At 54.4% G+C, this 15,376-nt stretch overlaps 1 protein-coding gene across 6 annotated transcripts; it reads left to right on the plus strand.

Moving 5' to 3' along the window:
- Positions 1–861: 861 nt before the first annotated feature.
- Positions 862–14,516, plus strand: ABCG4 (ATP binding cassette subfamily G member 4). Of its 6 annotated transcripts, none has more exons than XM_034933877.3 (15): positions 869–1,156; positions 1,828–2,077; positions 5,886–6,003; positions 6,120–6,252; positions 6,385–6,435; positions 6,630–6,775; positions 8,189–8,312; positions 8,424–8,538; positions 8,732–8,874; positions 10,098–10,196; positions 10,421–10,589; positions 10,693–10,793; positions 12,092–12,250; positions 12,402–12,520; positions 12,745–14,516. In XM_034933877.3, exons 2-15 carry the CDS (start codon positions 1,840–1,842, stop codon positions 12,968–12,970), a joined length of 1,941 nt encoding a protein of 646 aa, XP_034789768.1. In that variant the 5' UTR covers positions 869–1,156; positions 1,828–1,839; the 3' UTR covers positions 12,971–14,516. The 6 variants fall into 6 exon arrangements, with proteins under 6 accessions (XP_034789769.1, XP_034789770.1, XP_034789768.1 ...); XM_003820004.5 differs by having other exon boundaries at positions 871–1,239; XM_055094981.1 differs by lacking the exon at positions 869–1,156 and adding an exon at positions 1,350–1,562.
- The last annotated feature ends 860 nt before the right edge of the window (positions 14,517–15,376 follow it).

Genomic DNA, 15,376 nt, shown 5'->3' on the forward strand with positions numbered 1-15,376 from the left:
CCTCAGCGGTGGCAGTCACACCAGCAGCCTCAGAGCCTTCCCTCCCCATCGTCTCTGCTGTGTGACAGGTGGGAACTTAAAAGCTCAGATCACGTGTCTTGGCTAGCTAACCTACTTACCCCTTGAAGACATAGTGGCTGGGACAGGCAAGGGCAAAGAGGAATTGGCTGAGAAAGGGGCAGAGCAGGGGAAAGCCCCAAGTGTGTTCTGGGGACCTACATTTGAAGGCTTTGGGGGCAAAGGAGAGAATGTGCAGGTGCATGAGATGCCCAGGGCATGTCTGCGAGCCCTGTGCATGCCCTGGCACACAGGTCCCTCCAGGATATGGCATGTGCCTGTCTTGAAGGCCTGTATCCGGCTAGGTGACTACAGTCGGAGCAGGCTGAGCACTGGGTTCCAGTTTAACTCTGGAGCTACTGCAGGCTCTCCCAAAGCTGCTGCCATTTCCCCTTCTTTATTAGTGTCCTAACTCAGAGAAAGTGTGAATGGGGAGACAGGAGGATGTTCCAGTGTCCCAAGGCTCCTGCGTTTTTGAAAGCCTTTGCACCTAGTTTGGGGATTCCTGGAGGGAGGCCTGCGCTCATTCATGGGCTGGAACTGAGGGAAATTGTTGGGGGACTGGTATCGTGTGTGAAGACAGACTGACACCTTTACAATCCCTCCACTTTCCCCCACCCCCAGCACCATTGCCTAATCTGTCTTCCAGGGACTTGTCCCCACGGAGTGACTCCAGCTCTCCTTTCCTTACTGCCTCCAAGTCGGCCCTTTGCCATCAACCCCTAGTCCTGAGTTCACCCCTGCACCTCCTCCGGCCCCCGCGCCGCAAGCGCTGCTCTCTCCTTTGCCGTCCTCGCCCCCCGCGGGCTGCCGGGCGGCGCGGGCCCTTTAAGAACGGCGGGACCGGCGAGCAGAAGCTGGTAGGAGAGCGCAGTCGCCCCGCGGGCTCGGAGGACACAGCGTCCGGGACCAGGCTCTGGGAAGCGGGTGTGCACAGCACAGCAGAGTCAGGGCGCGACCCCAACCGCCTCTCACCATCCTTGCCATCTCCTCCGAGCCGAGGGCCGGCCCTCCTGCCTCGCCTGCCCCGCCCCGGCCCCGCCCCGGCCCGGGCCGCCGGGACCGGGAGCCGGGACGCGGGTGCCGCAGCCCGAGGCAGGTAAGGGGAGCCCCGGCTCTCCGTCCCCGGTCCGTGGCAGCGCTGAGCATCCCGGCCCCGCACCGGCCCGGGGGCGCGTCAAGGTGACTAGGCATGCGGGAGATGGGGCGGGGGCTTGAGCCGCCGTGGGGCGCTTAGTTTGGAGTCCGGGTGGTGCGCCTGGCTTTGGGGACAGCCCGGGGCACGCGGGCCCGGGGGTGCCGGCGGGAGGGGCCGGCCTGGGCGTCGCGCCAAGGGATGGGGAGTGGGACGCAGCCGGAGGCCTGAAGCCTCCTCCTCTCCGCCTTCCCCTGGTCCGCCCTGCACTCACCCTGCTACCCCGACCTCCTAGCGGGCAGCCTCTGCCGGCTGCCTCTTCTCCCCCGCCCCCTATTCCTTCAGTCCCCAGGGGCTGCTGGCCTGCGGGGTAAGGAGATTAGAGAAGCCGCCGGGAGGAAGGAGCGATTGAGGGCTTCAAGGGGACGGGCTGGGGTCAGGCTGGAGCTGGGCTGCCCGGGACTGAGCGTCTCCGTGCGGGGAGTGGGGGGCGGGGGCAGAGTGCGGGGCTAACAGTCGCGGATCTGCCCCGAGAAGGAGGCGGGCAGTGGGGGCGGGGGAAGCATTAGAACGCCAGGGAGCTTCGAGCGGGGCTCGGTGGTCTGCCCCAAACTGAGCAGGCCCTCCCCCTGCAGGTCGGCGGCGTGATGGCGGAGAAGGCGCTGGAGGCCGTGGGCTGTGGACTAGGGCCGGGGGCTGTGGCCATGGCCGTGACGCTGGAGGACGGGGCGGAACCCCCTGTGCTGACCACGCACCTGAAGAAGGTGGAGAACCACATCACTGAAGCCCAGCGCTTCTCCCACCTACCCAAGCGCTCAGCCGTGGACATCGAGTTCGTGGAGCTGTCCTATTCCGTGCGGGAGGGGCCCTGCTGGCGCAAAAGGGGTAGGGAACAGCCTGGTAGGGGGAGTCCGTGGGCCCTCTCTGAGTTGCCTCTCCAGAAGCATGAGGCCTGGGTGTCCCATGTTCGGAAAGTCCTGCACCAGTGGGCTCTGTGGAAACACTAAAATCTGGGCCCCAGCCCCTTGCTCACTGTGCACTCTTGGGGTGTCAGGATCTACGCTCCCCCACACCTGTGAGCACCATGGGATACTAGGTGCAATTGGTTATTGAAGCTGTATCTTCTAAAGAGATCCCGTGACCTCTGGTCCTTGAGTGGTCCTTGATGAGTTTTCCTTTTGTTTATGGAGGATTCCTACCTGTGAGGGCTGGTATGAAAAAGTAGGGGGCTGTGTCTGCAGGGTTGAGCCATACCCTTGGACCTAATTATAAAGACGTTCTCATTCCTGTCATCTTATTCCATTCTTACCACAGTGCTCAGAAGCAGGGAGGGTGGCGGTTTGGCAGGATAGATGTCATCTCCATGTTACTAATAAGGAAACTGAGGCCCAGGGAAGTTGAGTAACTTGACCAATGTCACACAGCTAGTAAGTGGTAGAGCTGAGACCAGAAGCCTGGTTTCCCAGCTCTCCATGCATTGTTCCTTTCTCTCTCTTCCCTGTACAGCAGTCCCATCACCTCCCCCTTCCCGCCCATAAGGACAGGTTCCCCTGAACCCTGACTAGCCCCTGCAGCCCCTACCCTGAGCAGCTTTAGCTGCTAGTAGGGAAGCTGAGGCTGTTTCCCAGAGCCTGGGTGTGGGCCAGGGGTGGGGCTGGGACATTGTTCTCTGAGGTTCAACAAATAGGTTTGGGGTGCTTCAGAGCAGGGCTGAGCATGATCTGCCTCTGCACTCTCCAAACCCTCACTCCCATGAGTGACCAAAAGGTCACATGGCTGAACCAATGGAAACTGAGGCATCTGGGCTTCCTGCCCAGTGGGCCCTGTCCCTAAGCAACCTCTTTCGGTCCTGAGACCAGCTCTGGGCAAAATGATGAGGCAGTTGTTATTTCTTTAGCCCTCTCATTTCCTCATAATTTTAAGAAACTAAGATTTTTTAAAAAATGTGTCTAGACGGGCCAGCTCTCCAGTTGCTTCCATGCGCCAGCCACAGATTGATATCCCTCACCTGGCCCTTCCCTCCTTTTGACCTTGCCAGCCTCATTCTGCTGTACTGGCCATTTTGCCATTTCTTTCATCCATTGTCCCTTTCTCTGCCCCCTGCCCTCCCCTCGATGACTTCTGTTTTCCATTGAATCCCTCTCCCCTTCTCCAGAGGACAGAAAGCAATTAAGGGTAGGCAGAAAGGAAAGAAAGCAAGGGGGATGGAGAGAGGGAGAGTTCTACCTTTCCCAAGTAAGGATTTGTTATCATCTCCCCTAATTATGTATAGCATTTCTTATTTTTTCAAAACAGCTTCCTTTTAATTATTTTTAATAATCTCACTTAACATTCGTAATAACCCTGTAAGTCCTTGGGATTAGATATTACTATCCTTCCCTTATAGATGAGGAGTCAGAGGCCTTAAAGATTAAGTGACTTGACAAAATTGCAAAGAGAGCTACTGACGGCGGCAGAACTAGAATACCAGTGTCTCTCCAGCCCAAGGGCCTGGCTGGCCTCTTCTGTGCTGAGCAGTTGTGGGACATGGGTTCCTAGTCACTTATAAGCTGTGTGACCTTGGGCAGGCTGCCTACCCGCTCTTGGCCTTGCTTTTCTCATCTGTAAACAGGGATGATAAGAATACACAGACTTGTGTGAAGCTCAGCTGAGACGGTATCTGTGAGAGGCAAATGTAAGATGATTTTTGTGTTAGGCATCAGTGTTCAACCAGCTACTGTAATTAATTGAGGGGAAGGTTCGTCGTTGCCAGTTTCTTCTCCTGCAAGAGATCACTTCCTGTGAGTGGCTCTGAAAGGCATATGCTGGAGTGCGCCACCAAATGTCTCTGATTGATGGCGAGGAGGACTGAGGCAGAGGGCTAGAGCCCACGGCTTCCCTCTCCCAGGAAAGAACTTGCTGTGTGACCCTGGGTGAGTCACTAGATGTCTCTGGGCCCCAGTTGCCTCACCCATGTTGTTAGAGAAACAGTTGAAGCTTTGTAAACCATGGGTACCATCCAGGTAGTTGCTGTGATCAGGACCTGGCAGCGGGCAGGAGCTGCTCCCCCTTCTGACGGGAAACATCCAGAGGGACAGCCGGGCCCAGAACACAGTCCTGGGTGTCGTGGAGGGAGGGTTAAATATGCCATCCCTTCACTGTCTCCACTAAGGACACTAAGGAGGTGGAGTGGGGAGGGACTTGGGCTCTGTGGGGGTTAGAGGGGGCAGCAATGAGCAAGGTGCTAGGTAAGGGATTGGCACGTCCTCACCTATGAGGCAGGTCTGCCAGCATCGCAGGCAGGGCCCTCCTTGGTGGCTTCATCCTTCCCCTCCACTTCCATGTCTCACCAGGTCACTCCATGTAGGCTCTGCCCTCTGTTCCTTGGATTGTGAGTGTATATACGCATACTTTTATATCACAGAGCTTTTGCTCTCAAAGCCTAGAAGGCCTCTGCTTTCCCTTTGCCTTTTAGAATCCTGCTCATCCTTCAAGGCTTAGCTCAAACGCCACCTCTTCCATGAGGCCAGTCTTGATTTTCCTCTTTCCCCCCGACTCACGTCAATTCCATTTTTTCCATTCTCACAGCACATTTTTTGTACTTCTGTTATAACCCTAATTTTATTTTTCTTCATAGATTTTTTTTGTTTTTCTATCTTACTTAGACTATGACCTTCTTGAATATAAAAACTGTCTTCCTCAATTTTTATCCAGTGTTTGGTACAGAGCTTGGTATATAGTAGATATCAATAAGCATTTATCAAGTAGAATTAATAGTAAAATGTCACTTTTTAATGCATTCTATGTGCCAAGCACTGTGTCATGTGTTTTACATATATTATAATCTTTACAACAACCCTATGAGATAGGTACTATCATCCTCATTTTACAGATGAGGGACCTGGAGCTCAGAGAGGTTAAGCAACTTGCCCGAGGTCACACAGCTGGTAAGTGTGGAGCCAGAATTTGAACCCAGATCCACCTGACTCCAAACCATGCTCTAAATGCATATGCTGCCTTCCAATGAATGAATGAAAGGTGAGATTTTACTGGGCCATGTAGGGGCTAGAGAAACAAGCCTGGTAGGCAGAGAGAGCGCAAAGAAGAAGGCTTTTTCTGAATTAGGGAAAAGCTCTGAGAACTCACGCTCGTGGAACAGACACTTACTGAACATCTACTACAGGCCAGACAGTCTGCTGAGATTACCAAGATGAGTGAGAACTGCCCCCAAGGAGCTCACTGACTAAGAGGCTGGGAGAGCTGGTCAAGTGACAGGCACATCAAGTAACAAACATGCTGGCATAGGAGAGGTGCTATGGAAACACGGGATAGGCAGCCAGCTTGGGCTGTAGTAGTGGGAGTTTTCCTGGAGGGGGCGAGACAGTGGCCACTGTGATTACAGAAGAGGACCAGGGTCTTCTATAGCTTTGATCCCCTCTCCACGCCCATCCATGAGATGTGTGGATTTTCCCACGCCTTTCAGAAGAGGATTGTTGCCTCTGGTACTTTGATATTAGTGGTGGTCATTTCTAGGGGGACGGGATGAGAGGGATGGGTTCCTGCTGGGGCTATAAGGGTTGTTCCTCCATCCTAACCCAATCACACTGAGTAGGGGGCTACCTATTTCACTGATAGCCATGGCTGCTCCTAAGAATTTTGGGGGTACTTCTGTTCACTGCAGCCTAACTAAAAATTCCTCCCTACCTCACTGCAGGTTATAAGACCCTTCTCAAGTGCCTCTCAGGTAAATTCTGCCGCCGGGAGCTGATTGGCATCATGGGCCCCTCAGGGGCTGGCAAGTCTACATTCATGAACATCTTGGCAGGATACAGGTAAGGAAGAGACTGGGGTGGAATGGAGGCAGGACTCAGGAAGAAGTATCCCTTGGGGAACACAGAAGATATTCTGAAAGGGCATTGACCCCCATCCTCAACCCACATCCCTGCAGGGAGTCTGGAATGAAGGGGCAGATCCTGGTTAATGGAAGGCCACGGGAGCTGAGGACCTTCCGCAAGATGTCCTGCTACATCATGCAAGATGACATGCTGCTGCCGCACCTCACGGTGTTGGAAGCCATGATGGTGAGGGCTGGATAGTCACCCCTCCTCCCAGCAACCCCCTCTGTCTGCTGTCGCCACCTTCACCATTGGCGGAGGGTTCAAGGCAGAGCTCCCTCCCACACATACTTTTCTTGCTTACTCTCTGGGCCCCAGGTCTCTGCTAACCTGAAGCTGAGTGAGAAGCAGGAGGTGAAGAAGGAGCTGGTGAGTGGGGAAGGGAGGCAGTGGGACCACTCCCTTTTGTGGTGCTGCTGAGCTCAAGGCCCCGAGCTGGGGGTGGGAGAGTGGTGGCCTAGACCGAGACAATGCACTTAAGGGAGATGCTTTTTGAAGCTGGGGTGGTGCCTGGGGGAAGCAGAGACTCCGAAGCTGACCTGGCATGGGTGGGGTGGGGCCAGGTGACAGAGATCCTGACGGCACTGGGCCTGATGTCGTGCTCCCACACGAGGACAGCCCTGCTCTCTGGCGGGCAGAGGAAGCGTCTGGCCATCGCCCTGGAGCTGGTCAACAACCCGCCTGTCATGTTCTTTGATGAGCCCACCAGGTAGTTCTCTCCACCCTTTCCCACCAGGATACCCCTCTCCTCTCGGCCCTGAGCCAGGGCTGGAGGCTGCATCTTCTCCATGATCCAGAGCCTCTGTTCACAGCCTCCTGGAGCCAAGATAAGGGCTTCTTCCTCATCTCCACCCTTGCCAATTCTGTTGCTGTGAGCGGCCCCATCCTTCGCCTGGGCAGAGATCTAGGTGTCCTCCTTGATTGACACCTCCCTCTCCAGTCACCCTCAGCCATCAGTCACCAAGTCCTGTTGATTCTGCCTCCTTTTGATATCTCTCAGATTTGCCCTACCCCATCTCTAATGTTGATGTTAAGTTCAGGACAGCAACAGATTCTTATCTGCTTGTCTCCAGTGTCTCCCAGTCAATCCTTTCTCCAAACTGCAGCTACAGTGAACTTTCTTTTATTTTTTTAAGATGGAGTCTCGCTCTGTCACCCAGGCTGGAGTGCAGTGGCACAATCTCGGCTCACTGCAACCTCTGACGCCCGGGTTCAAGCGATTCTCCTGCCTCAGCCTCTTGAGTAGCTGGAATTACAGGCGTGTACCACCACACCCAGCTAGTTTTTGTATTTTTAGTAGAGATGGGGTTTCACCATGTTGGTCAGGCTGGTCTTGAACTTCTGACCTCAGGTGATCCACCCGCCTTGGCCTCCCAAAGTGTTGGGATTACAGGCGTGAGCCACCGTGCCCGGCCAGAGTGAACTTTCTAAAGACAAGTCTGCAGTGCTCACTCCCCTGCTTAAAACATGCAGTGTTTCCTTTCTGACTTGTCCTCGAAATAAAGTCAGGTGACTTACAAGGGCCTGGTCTGAACCTACTTCTCCAGCCTCATGTCATGTACTTTATGCTCTAATACTACTGAGTTGCTTGTAATTCCCTGGTCAAGCCACATGTTTCATGCCTCTAAGCTTTGCCCATGCTGTGTCTTCTGCTGGAATGCCCTTCACCACTGTGCCTCCCCTCTCCCCTTCACCTGCTTAGCTCTTACTCCTGGGCTCGCTCAGGAACCTTCTCTGACTACCCTCCAACACCTGCTACAGCTGAGCTGAATCCGCCCCCTCTTTCACCTAGTGTTGCTACAGCACTTTCCACATTACCCAAAATCATCTGTGTGCTTGTCTCTCTCTCCTTCCAGACCAGAGTCTATGTCTTATTTATGCATCATTGTAATCCCAGTGCCTGGCATACAACAGGTCCTCAATATATGCTTATTAAACTGAACAGTGCTCTTGGCTTCTGGGTATCCCTCCAAGAGCCTGAACCATAAAGGATACAGATGCGGCCAGAGTGCCCTCTTCCTGCCAGCTTCATCCCCTTCACAGCAGCTGCCCCGCCCCAGACACTCCCTTCTTTTGGCCTCACCCACCTCACGTGGCCCCCTGGTGGCCTCTCTCTGGACAGTGGTCTGGATAGCGCCTCTTGTTTCCAAGTGGTGTCCCTCATGAAGTCCCTGGCACAGGGGGGCCGTACCATCATCTGCACCATCCACCAGCCCAGTGCCAAGCTCTTTGAGATGTTTGACAAGGTGAGTGTCTCCAGGCCTCAAGGAGGATTGGCCTGAGATGGAGGGATGGAAGGGGGTCAGTAGGGGTGCCTGGCCCGCTGTTCCTTCCTTACCCTTCTCTTTCTGCTGCAGCTCTACATCCTGAGCCAGGGTCAGTGCATCTTCAAAGGCGTGGTCACCAACCTGATCCCCTATCTAAAGGGACTCGGCTTGCATTGCCCCACCTACCACAACCCGGCTGACTTCAGTGAGTGGGGGTCTGTTGGTAGGGGCTGGGAAACAGCAGTGGGCCGAACCTGGGGGCTCTGGTCTTGCATTCAGGCCTTCTAGGGGTAGAGATCTCACCGTCGCCTGCCTTCCCCACACACCCAAGGCGGGACTGACTTGCCCTTGGGAAGTGAGTATGAATCTAAACTGAGCTCTCCACTCTGTGTCCCCAGTCATCGAGGTGGCCTCTGGCGAGTATGGAGACCTGAACCCCATGTTGTTCAGGGCTGTGCAGAATGGGCTGTGCGCCATGGCTGAGAAGAAGAGCAGCCCTGAGAAGAACGAGGTCCCTGCCCCATGCCCTCCTTGTCCTCCGGTGAGTAGGGGTGGAGAGGGCAGAGCAGGCATAGTTGGGGAGGGGAGACTGGACCATGGACAGTGGCCCTGCCAAAGAGGCTGTTCCCCGGAGGCATCGCAACCATTGGGTGCTAGGAAGAACCTAGGACTTGGAATCGACCTACTAGGAACAGCACTGTGACCTTAGGCACATTATTTAACCTCCTTGAGCTCCAGTTTCCTCATTGACTTACTCATTCAGCAAGTTCTTGTTGGGCAGCTACAGTGTGCTGTCCTTGGTCCTGGCATAGTGCCCATCTGATAAGCAAGATCAACATGGTCCCCAGCTTAGTGGCCAGTGTGGCTTACTGTTCTCTCTAACTTAGAGATGATGATACTCACCTCACAGGGTGACTGGGAGGACTAATTAGATAATCACATAAAGCTCTTAGCACTGTAGCTGGTACAGCAGGCATCTGCCCAGTGCTAGTTCTCTTCCTTAATTGAGACACTATAACCCCTGAAAACCAGATTGATTAGTTTTTGTTGTTATTGTTGTCATTATCATCATTATTAAATAACATTACTGTAAAATTGGTGGCATAAAGGAATTATACCTGGCCGGATACAGTGGCTCACGCCTGTAATCCCAGCACTTTGGGAGGCTGAGACGGGTGGGTCAGGAGATGGAGACCATCCTGGCTAACACGGTGAAACCCCATCTTTACTAAAAATACAAAAATTAGCCGGGCGTGGTGGCAGGCGCCTGTAGTCCTAGCTACTCGGGAGGCTGAGGCAGGAGAATGGCGTGAACCAGGGAGGCGGAGCTTGCAGTGAGCTGAGATTGCGCCACTGCACTCCAGACTGGGCGACAGAGTGAGACTCCGTCTCAAAAACAAAACAAAACAAAACAAAACAAAAAAACTCAAAACAAAACAAAAAAGGAATTATACCCTTAGAGTTCATGTGTTTTGATGGATTAAAAAAGTAACCAATCTATTATAAGCCACCACGGGTGTCCATTACTTTCTTTCCATCTCCTCCCTCCCAAATTTTTGCCCCCTTTTTGTGTCTGAATCTCGCTCTGATTCATACCCCTAAGCCTAGCTTTCAGGTACACAACTTAATGGTAGAAGATTCTCTGTAGACCTGGAGGACCCCTGCCCTGGGGAAGAGCTCTGAGGTTTTTCATTCACTGAGCTGGGTGTTCTGTGGGTGAATGGGGTAGGCTCACCTGATCCCGATCCAATTTCTTCTTCCCAGGAAGTGGATCCCATTGAAAGCCACACCTTTGCCACCAGCACCCTCACACAGTTCTGCATCCTCTTCAAGAGGACCTTCCTGTCCATCCTCAGGGACACGGTGAGGCGTCAGGTTGGGGGAGAGGAGGCTGGCACAGGCCTGACCTTTTGGGCTGTAGGATCCCAGCAGCTGAGTTGGGAATGGGGACCCTCCCTCACAGCCCTGCAATGTGCCTGTGGGGTCTCTGTGCCTGTGAAGGCAGCTCCGAGTTCCTACTCCAAGTCTACTCTGTGGCTTGCCCTGGCCTGTAACACATCCCTCTCCTGGTGATGACCCCTCCCAAGGTCCTGACCCACCTACGGTTCATGTCCCACGTGGTTATTGGCGTGCTCATCGGCCTCCTCTACCTGCATATTGGCGACGATGCCAGCAAGGTCTTCAACAACACCGGCTGCCTCTTCTTCTCCATGCTGTTCCTCATGTTCGCCGCCCTCATGCCAACTGTGCTCACCTGTGAGCTGAGCTGCCCTGGGCATGGGGCAAGGGTGTGGGTGCTGGGGCTTGGGGCAGGGGCCAGGGTGTCGGCCAGGTGTGCCTAAGCAGCCTGTGTCCTCAGTCCCCTTAGAGATGGCGGTCTTCATGAGGGAGCACCTCAACTACTGGTACAGCCTCAAAGCATATTACCTGGCCAAGACCATGGCTGACGTGCCCTTTCAGGTGGGCCTCTTCCTCCCACCTGCCCACTGCCTCCATCTTGTCTTGCTCCTTCTATCCTTGTTTTCTTGCCTCCCTCAAACTTGTCACTTTCCTTCCTTTGCTGTCCTTCTACTCACTTAGCAAATAGATGGTGAGTACCTGTCATAGCCCAGGCTCTGTACCAGGCCCTAGGGATATAGCATTGAACTAGACTGATGTAGTCTTGACCACGTGGAACTTATGTTTTAGTGAGGACAACTGACAACAAACAGAAAATGATGAAAATAACCCTATAGGGCCAGGCGCAGTGGCTTGCGCCAGTAATCCCAGCACTTTGGGAAGCCGAGGCTGGAGGATCACTTGAGCTCAGGAGTTTGACACCAGCCTGGGCAACATGGCGAAATCCCATCTCTACTTAAAATACAAAAATTAGCCAGGCGTGGTGGTGTGCACCTGTAGTCCCAGCTACTGGGGGCAATAACCCTACAAATGACTCTGTAACTCTTATTAGGGGCAGTAGAAAATGGTGTATTCTCTGGCTCTTACTGCCACTTGCTACCTGCAAGATCTTGGGCAAATCGCTCTCTTTGCTAAAGTGTACCCATCTATAAAATGGAATGACAATAGTATCTACCTCAGGATTGTTAGAATTGAATGAGTTAATGTATATAAAGTACTTAGAATAGTGCTTGGCACATACGAAGTGCCCAGCAAATGTTAGCTGGTTGTTGTTACCGCCAATACCACCCTGTTCCAAGCATCAGGGCCACCAGTAATCCATAGGGCACATCTGTGCAAGTTAGAAAAAGGTGCCCCTTCCTCAGGGTGGACACCATCACAGGATGCTTGGCTTAATAAGAAGAGCACAAGCTGGACCTTTGGCCTGGTTAGCTCTTGGTTGGATGCCCTTGAGCAGTGGATGACTGTACTTAGTAGGCTCAGACCCTGCCCCCTAGGAGTTGGTAGCTCATGGGGGGAACAAAATGGCTCTCCTATGGAGAGTTAATTACTTAACAATATAACGAATAAGCTGGTCCAGGTGGGAAGGACTTTAGGCGCTCAGGGAAGGGAAAAGTCACCATGCCTGAAGCAGTCAGGGTGGACCCAATGGAAGACGTGAGACGAGATAAGTGATGGTCATATGGCCAGGGAGGAAGGGGACTTGTGTCAATCTGGGGGACAGCTTGAACAAGAGTGTGGAGGCAGGATGGACACCCTGGGAATAGGTATTCTAGAGGCCCAGCCTTGGGTGGAGTGGAGGTCTTGGCTGCTGTGCCCCTGGCTTGAAGTCCACTGTCCAGCCCGTGCCCACTCCCCAGGTGGTGTGTCCGGTGGTGTACTGCAGCATTGTGTACTGGATGACGGGCCAGCCCGCTGAGACCAGCCGCTTCCTGCTCTTCTCAGCCCTGGCCACCGCCACCGCCTTGGTGGCCCAATCTTTGGGGCTGCTGATCGGAGCTGCTTCCAACTCCCTGCAGGTGGGAGGGCTGGCAGCTGGGAATTCCCAAGGCGGGATGAGGTCTTGTGGGAGGAAGCAGGCCTGGTGCAAGGGTTAGGGTGGGGCTCTAGGAAACCTGGGTTTGTCCTGGTCGCCCCTATGATGGCCTGGCCTCCTCCCTTCCCCTCTAGGTGGCCACTTTTGTGGGCCCAGTTACCGCCATCCCTGTCCTCTTGTTCTCCGGCTTCTTTGTCAGCTTCAAGACCATCCCCACTTACCTGCAATGGAGCTCCTATCTCTCCTATGTCAGGTCAGTACCCCTGCCCTCCTCGTTGGCCTCTGCTCCTCCCTGGAGGAGTCCATACCCAGGGCTTCCTGGGTTGTGCCAAGTCTGCTGCCTGCCCCATTATCCTTTGGGCAGGGGCACCCTGGCTGCACCCCAGGGATGACAGCATTGTAGCTGGGCTCTGGTAGTTTTCTCAGAGAGCAGGGTCCCTGTGTGCTGTATCCCATCTGATATCCCTGCCTGCCTAGGTATGGCTTTGAAGGTGTGATCCTGACGATCTATGGCATGGAGCGAGGAGACCTGACATGTTTAGAGGAACGCTGCCCGTTCCGGGAGCCACAGAGCGTCCTCCGAGCGCTGGATGTGGAGGATGCCAAGCTCTACATGGACTTCCTGGTCTTGGGCATCTTCTTCCTAGCCCTGCGGCTGCTGGCCTACCTTGTGCTGCGTTACCGGGTCAAGTCAGAGAGATAGAGGCTTGCCCCAGCCTGCACCCCAGCCCCTGCAGCAGGAAGCCCCCAGTCCCAGCCCTTTGGGACTGTTTTAACCTTATAGACTTGGGCACTGGTTCCTGGCGGGGCTATCCTCTCCTCCCTTGGCTCCTCCACAGGCTGGCTGTCGGACTGCGCTCCCAGCCTGGGCTGTGGGAGTGGGGGCTCCAGCCCTCCCCACTATGCCCAGGAGTCTTCCAAGTTGATGCGGTTTGTAGCTTCCTCCCTACTCTCTCCAACACCTGCATGCAAAGACTACTGGGAGGCTGCTGCCTCCTTCCTGCCCATGGCACCCTCCTCTGCTGTCTGCCTGGGAGCCCTAGGCTCTCTAGGGCCCCACTTACAACTGACCAAAGTGGCCCCCTCTGGGGGTCCCCACCACACAAGTGTTTGTAAACTGGGCTGCTATAAGGTTGGAGTTCCAGGGCTGGGCCCTGGTGGAGTCCACTGGAAGTCCCATTATGGATGTTGAAATGGACAGGGAAGGACTCTGGAAGTCTCTTCCTCCTTCTCCTCTTCTCTCCACCCCTAGACCCTGGCTGACTTGGACAATCTGCCAGGACAGAAGCTGGGTTTTCTGTCTAGGTCACCACTCCCAATCCTGGGGATTGGAGAGGCCTGGGGCTGTGGGATGCCCCATCCCCCTCCCCATCACCTTTGGTGGGGGTAGGGCCTGGTGGCACCTGTGCAATAATGTCTGTGTTTCTCTCCCACCTGCCACTGGAACTGGAGAATGCACTTTATTCTGGGCGGGGGGTGAGTGGGGGAAGACCCAACCCTCCTTTGTCGCTGCCCCTAACGCATGCACGGTCTCGTGATGCTCCCTCCCTCTCCGGAGTGACAGGCACATACATGCGAACAGGCCGTCTCAGCCCTACACACTTGCCATCCCCTACAGCACAGAGGAAGAGTGATGGTGGCATGCTGGTGGTGGCGGGTGCTGGTGGGAGGACAGTGCCAACCTCCTCCTGGGGATCCCATGTTGGAGACTCTAAGGATAAGGCTGGTGCTGCCCAGGGTGTCTACAGGAACTGCAGGTGTCTACCCCCAAGTCTTCCCTCCTCCCAAGCCAGGGGTGGCACAGGGCACTAGATCCCTGGAGTTCAGGAACCAACACAAGCACAAGCACGGGCATAAGTTGGCCTTGGCCACTGCCACCCACGGCCCTCCTTTTGTGCTCCATGCTGGCATCTTCACTCCCCTACCCCTTCCCCAGCCACTGCTGCTCATTCAAACTTCTGTCCATGTCCCTCCACTGTTCCTATCAGCAGGTGGCCCCTGGGCATCAGAACAGCCTGCCCTGGGCACCAGGTGGCAGACACACTCAGAGCATGTCTGGCTTTCCTGGTGGGTCCAGGCTCATTCTGCTTCTGATTTCCCCTCCCCCAGGGCTCATTTTCCCCCTTTTTCCTGTACACATCCCTGTCTACCTCCTCTCACCCTGCCACAGATTCTTCCTATCACACAGGGATGCCAGTTGTATTTGTGGGATTTCACCCATTATTAATAAAACCTATATTTATACAGTATGCAATGTGTAAATGTGTGTGGATCTGCCACCTGGTACTGTGCCCTGCAAGGGGGCCTTCAAAGCATTTGGCATGATGCCTGTCAGCTGTAGGGAGTCTGTGGCAGGGGATGGTAGGTCCCAGGTACATGTCAAGCTAGTGAACATGTAGCTTAAGAAATATTTGTGTCACCGGGCATGGTGGCTCACGCCTGTAATCCCAGCACTTCGGGAGGCCGAGGCAGATGGATCACGAGGTCAGGAGATCGAGACAATCTTGGCTAACACGATGAAACCCCATCTCTACTAAAAATACAAAAAATTAGCCGGGCGTGGTGGCGGGTGCCTGTAGTCCCAGCTACTCGGGAGGCTGAGGCAGGAAAATGGCATGAACCCGGGAGGCGGAGGTTGCAGTGAGCAGAGATCGTGCCACTGCACTCCAGCCTGGGCGACAGAGCGAGACTCCGTCTCAAAAAAAAAAAAAAAAAAGAAATATTTGCGTCATGCTGTCCATCTCACAGAGGCTTCACATTCATTATCTCAAGGGAGTCTCGTGCTGACCCTGCACCATCCTTCATGACAACCCGTTTTGTAGATGAGAGAACTGAGACTTGGGTTAAGTAACCTACCCAAGGGCCCTCAATGAATGGAGGAGGAGCCAGGCCTGGAGACCAGGTCTTCTGCCTCCAAAGTCCTCTTTCTTGGCATTGGTCAATGACACTTGTTCATGGTGGACCCACATGCTGTGTGGGGGAGCTGCGTGTCTGTTGTATGAGTGAGTTCTTGCCCAAATGATGCCTGCCTCTGTCTTCAGGACTCACTGAGCCCTGGGTGTGCCTGCAGGGGTGGGGTGTGTTAATGGTTATGGAGGGCAGTGAGAAG

Source organism: Pan paniscus, chromosome 9 (genome assembly GCF_029289425.2).
Source record: "Pan paniscus chromosome 9, NHGRI_mPanPan1-v2.0_pri, whole genome shotgun sequence".
Lineage (NCBI taxonomy): Eukaryota > Metazoa > Chordata > Mammalia > Primates > Hominidae > Pan > Pan paniscus.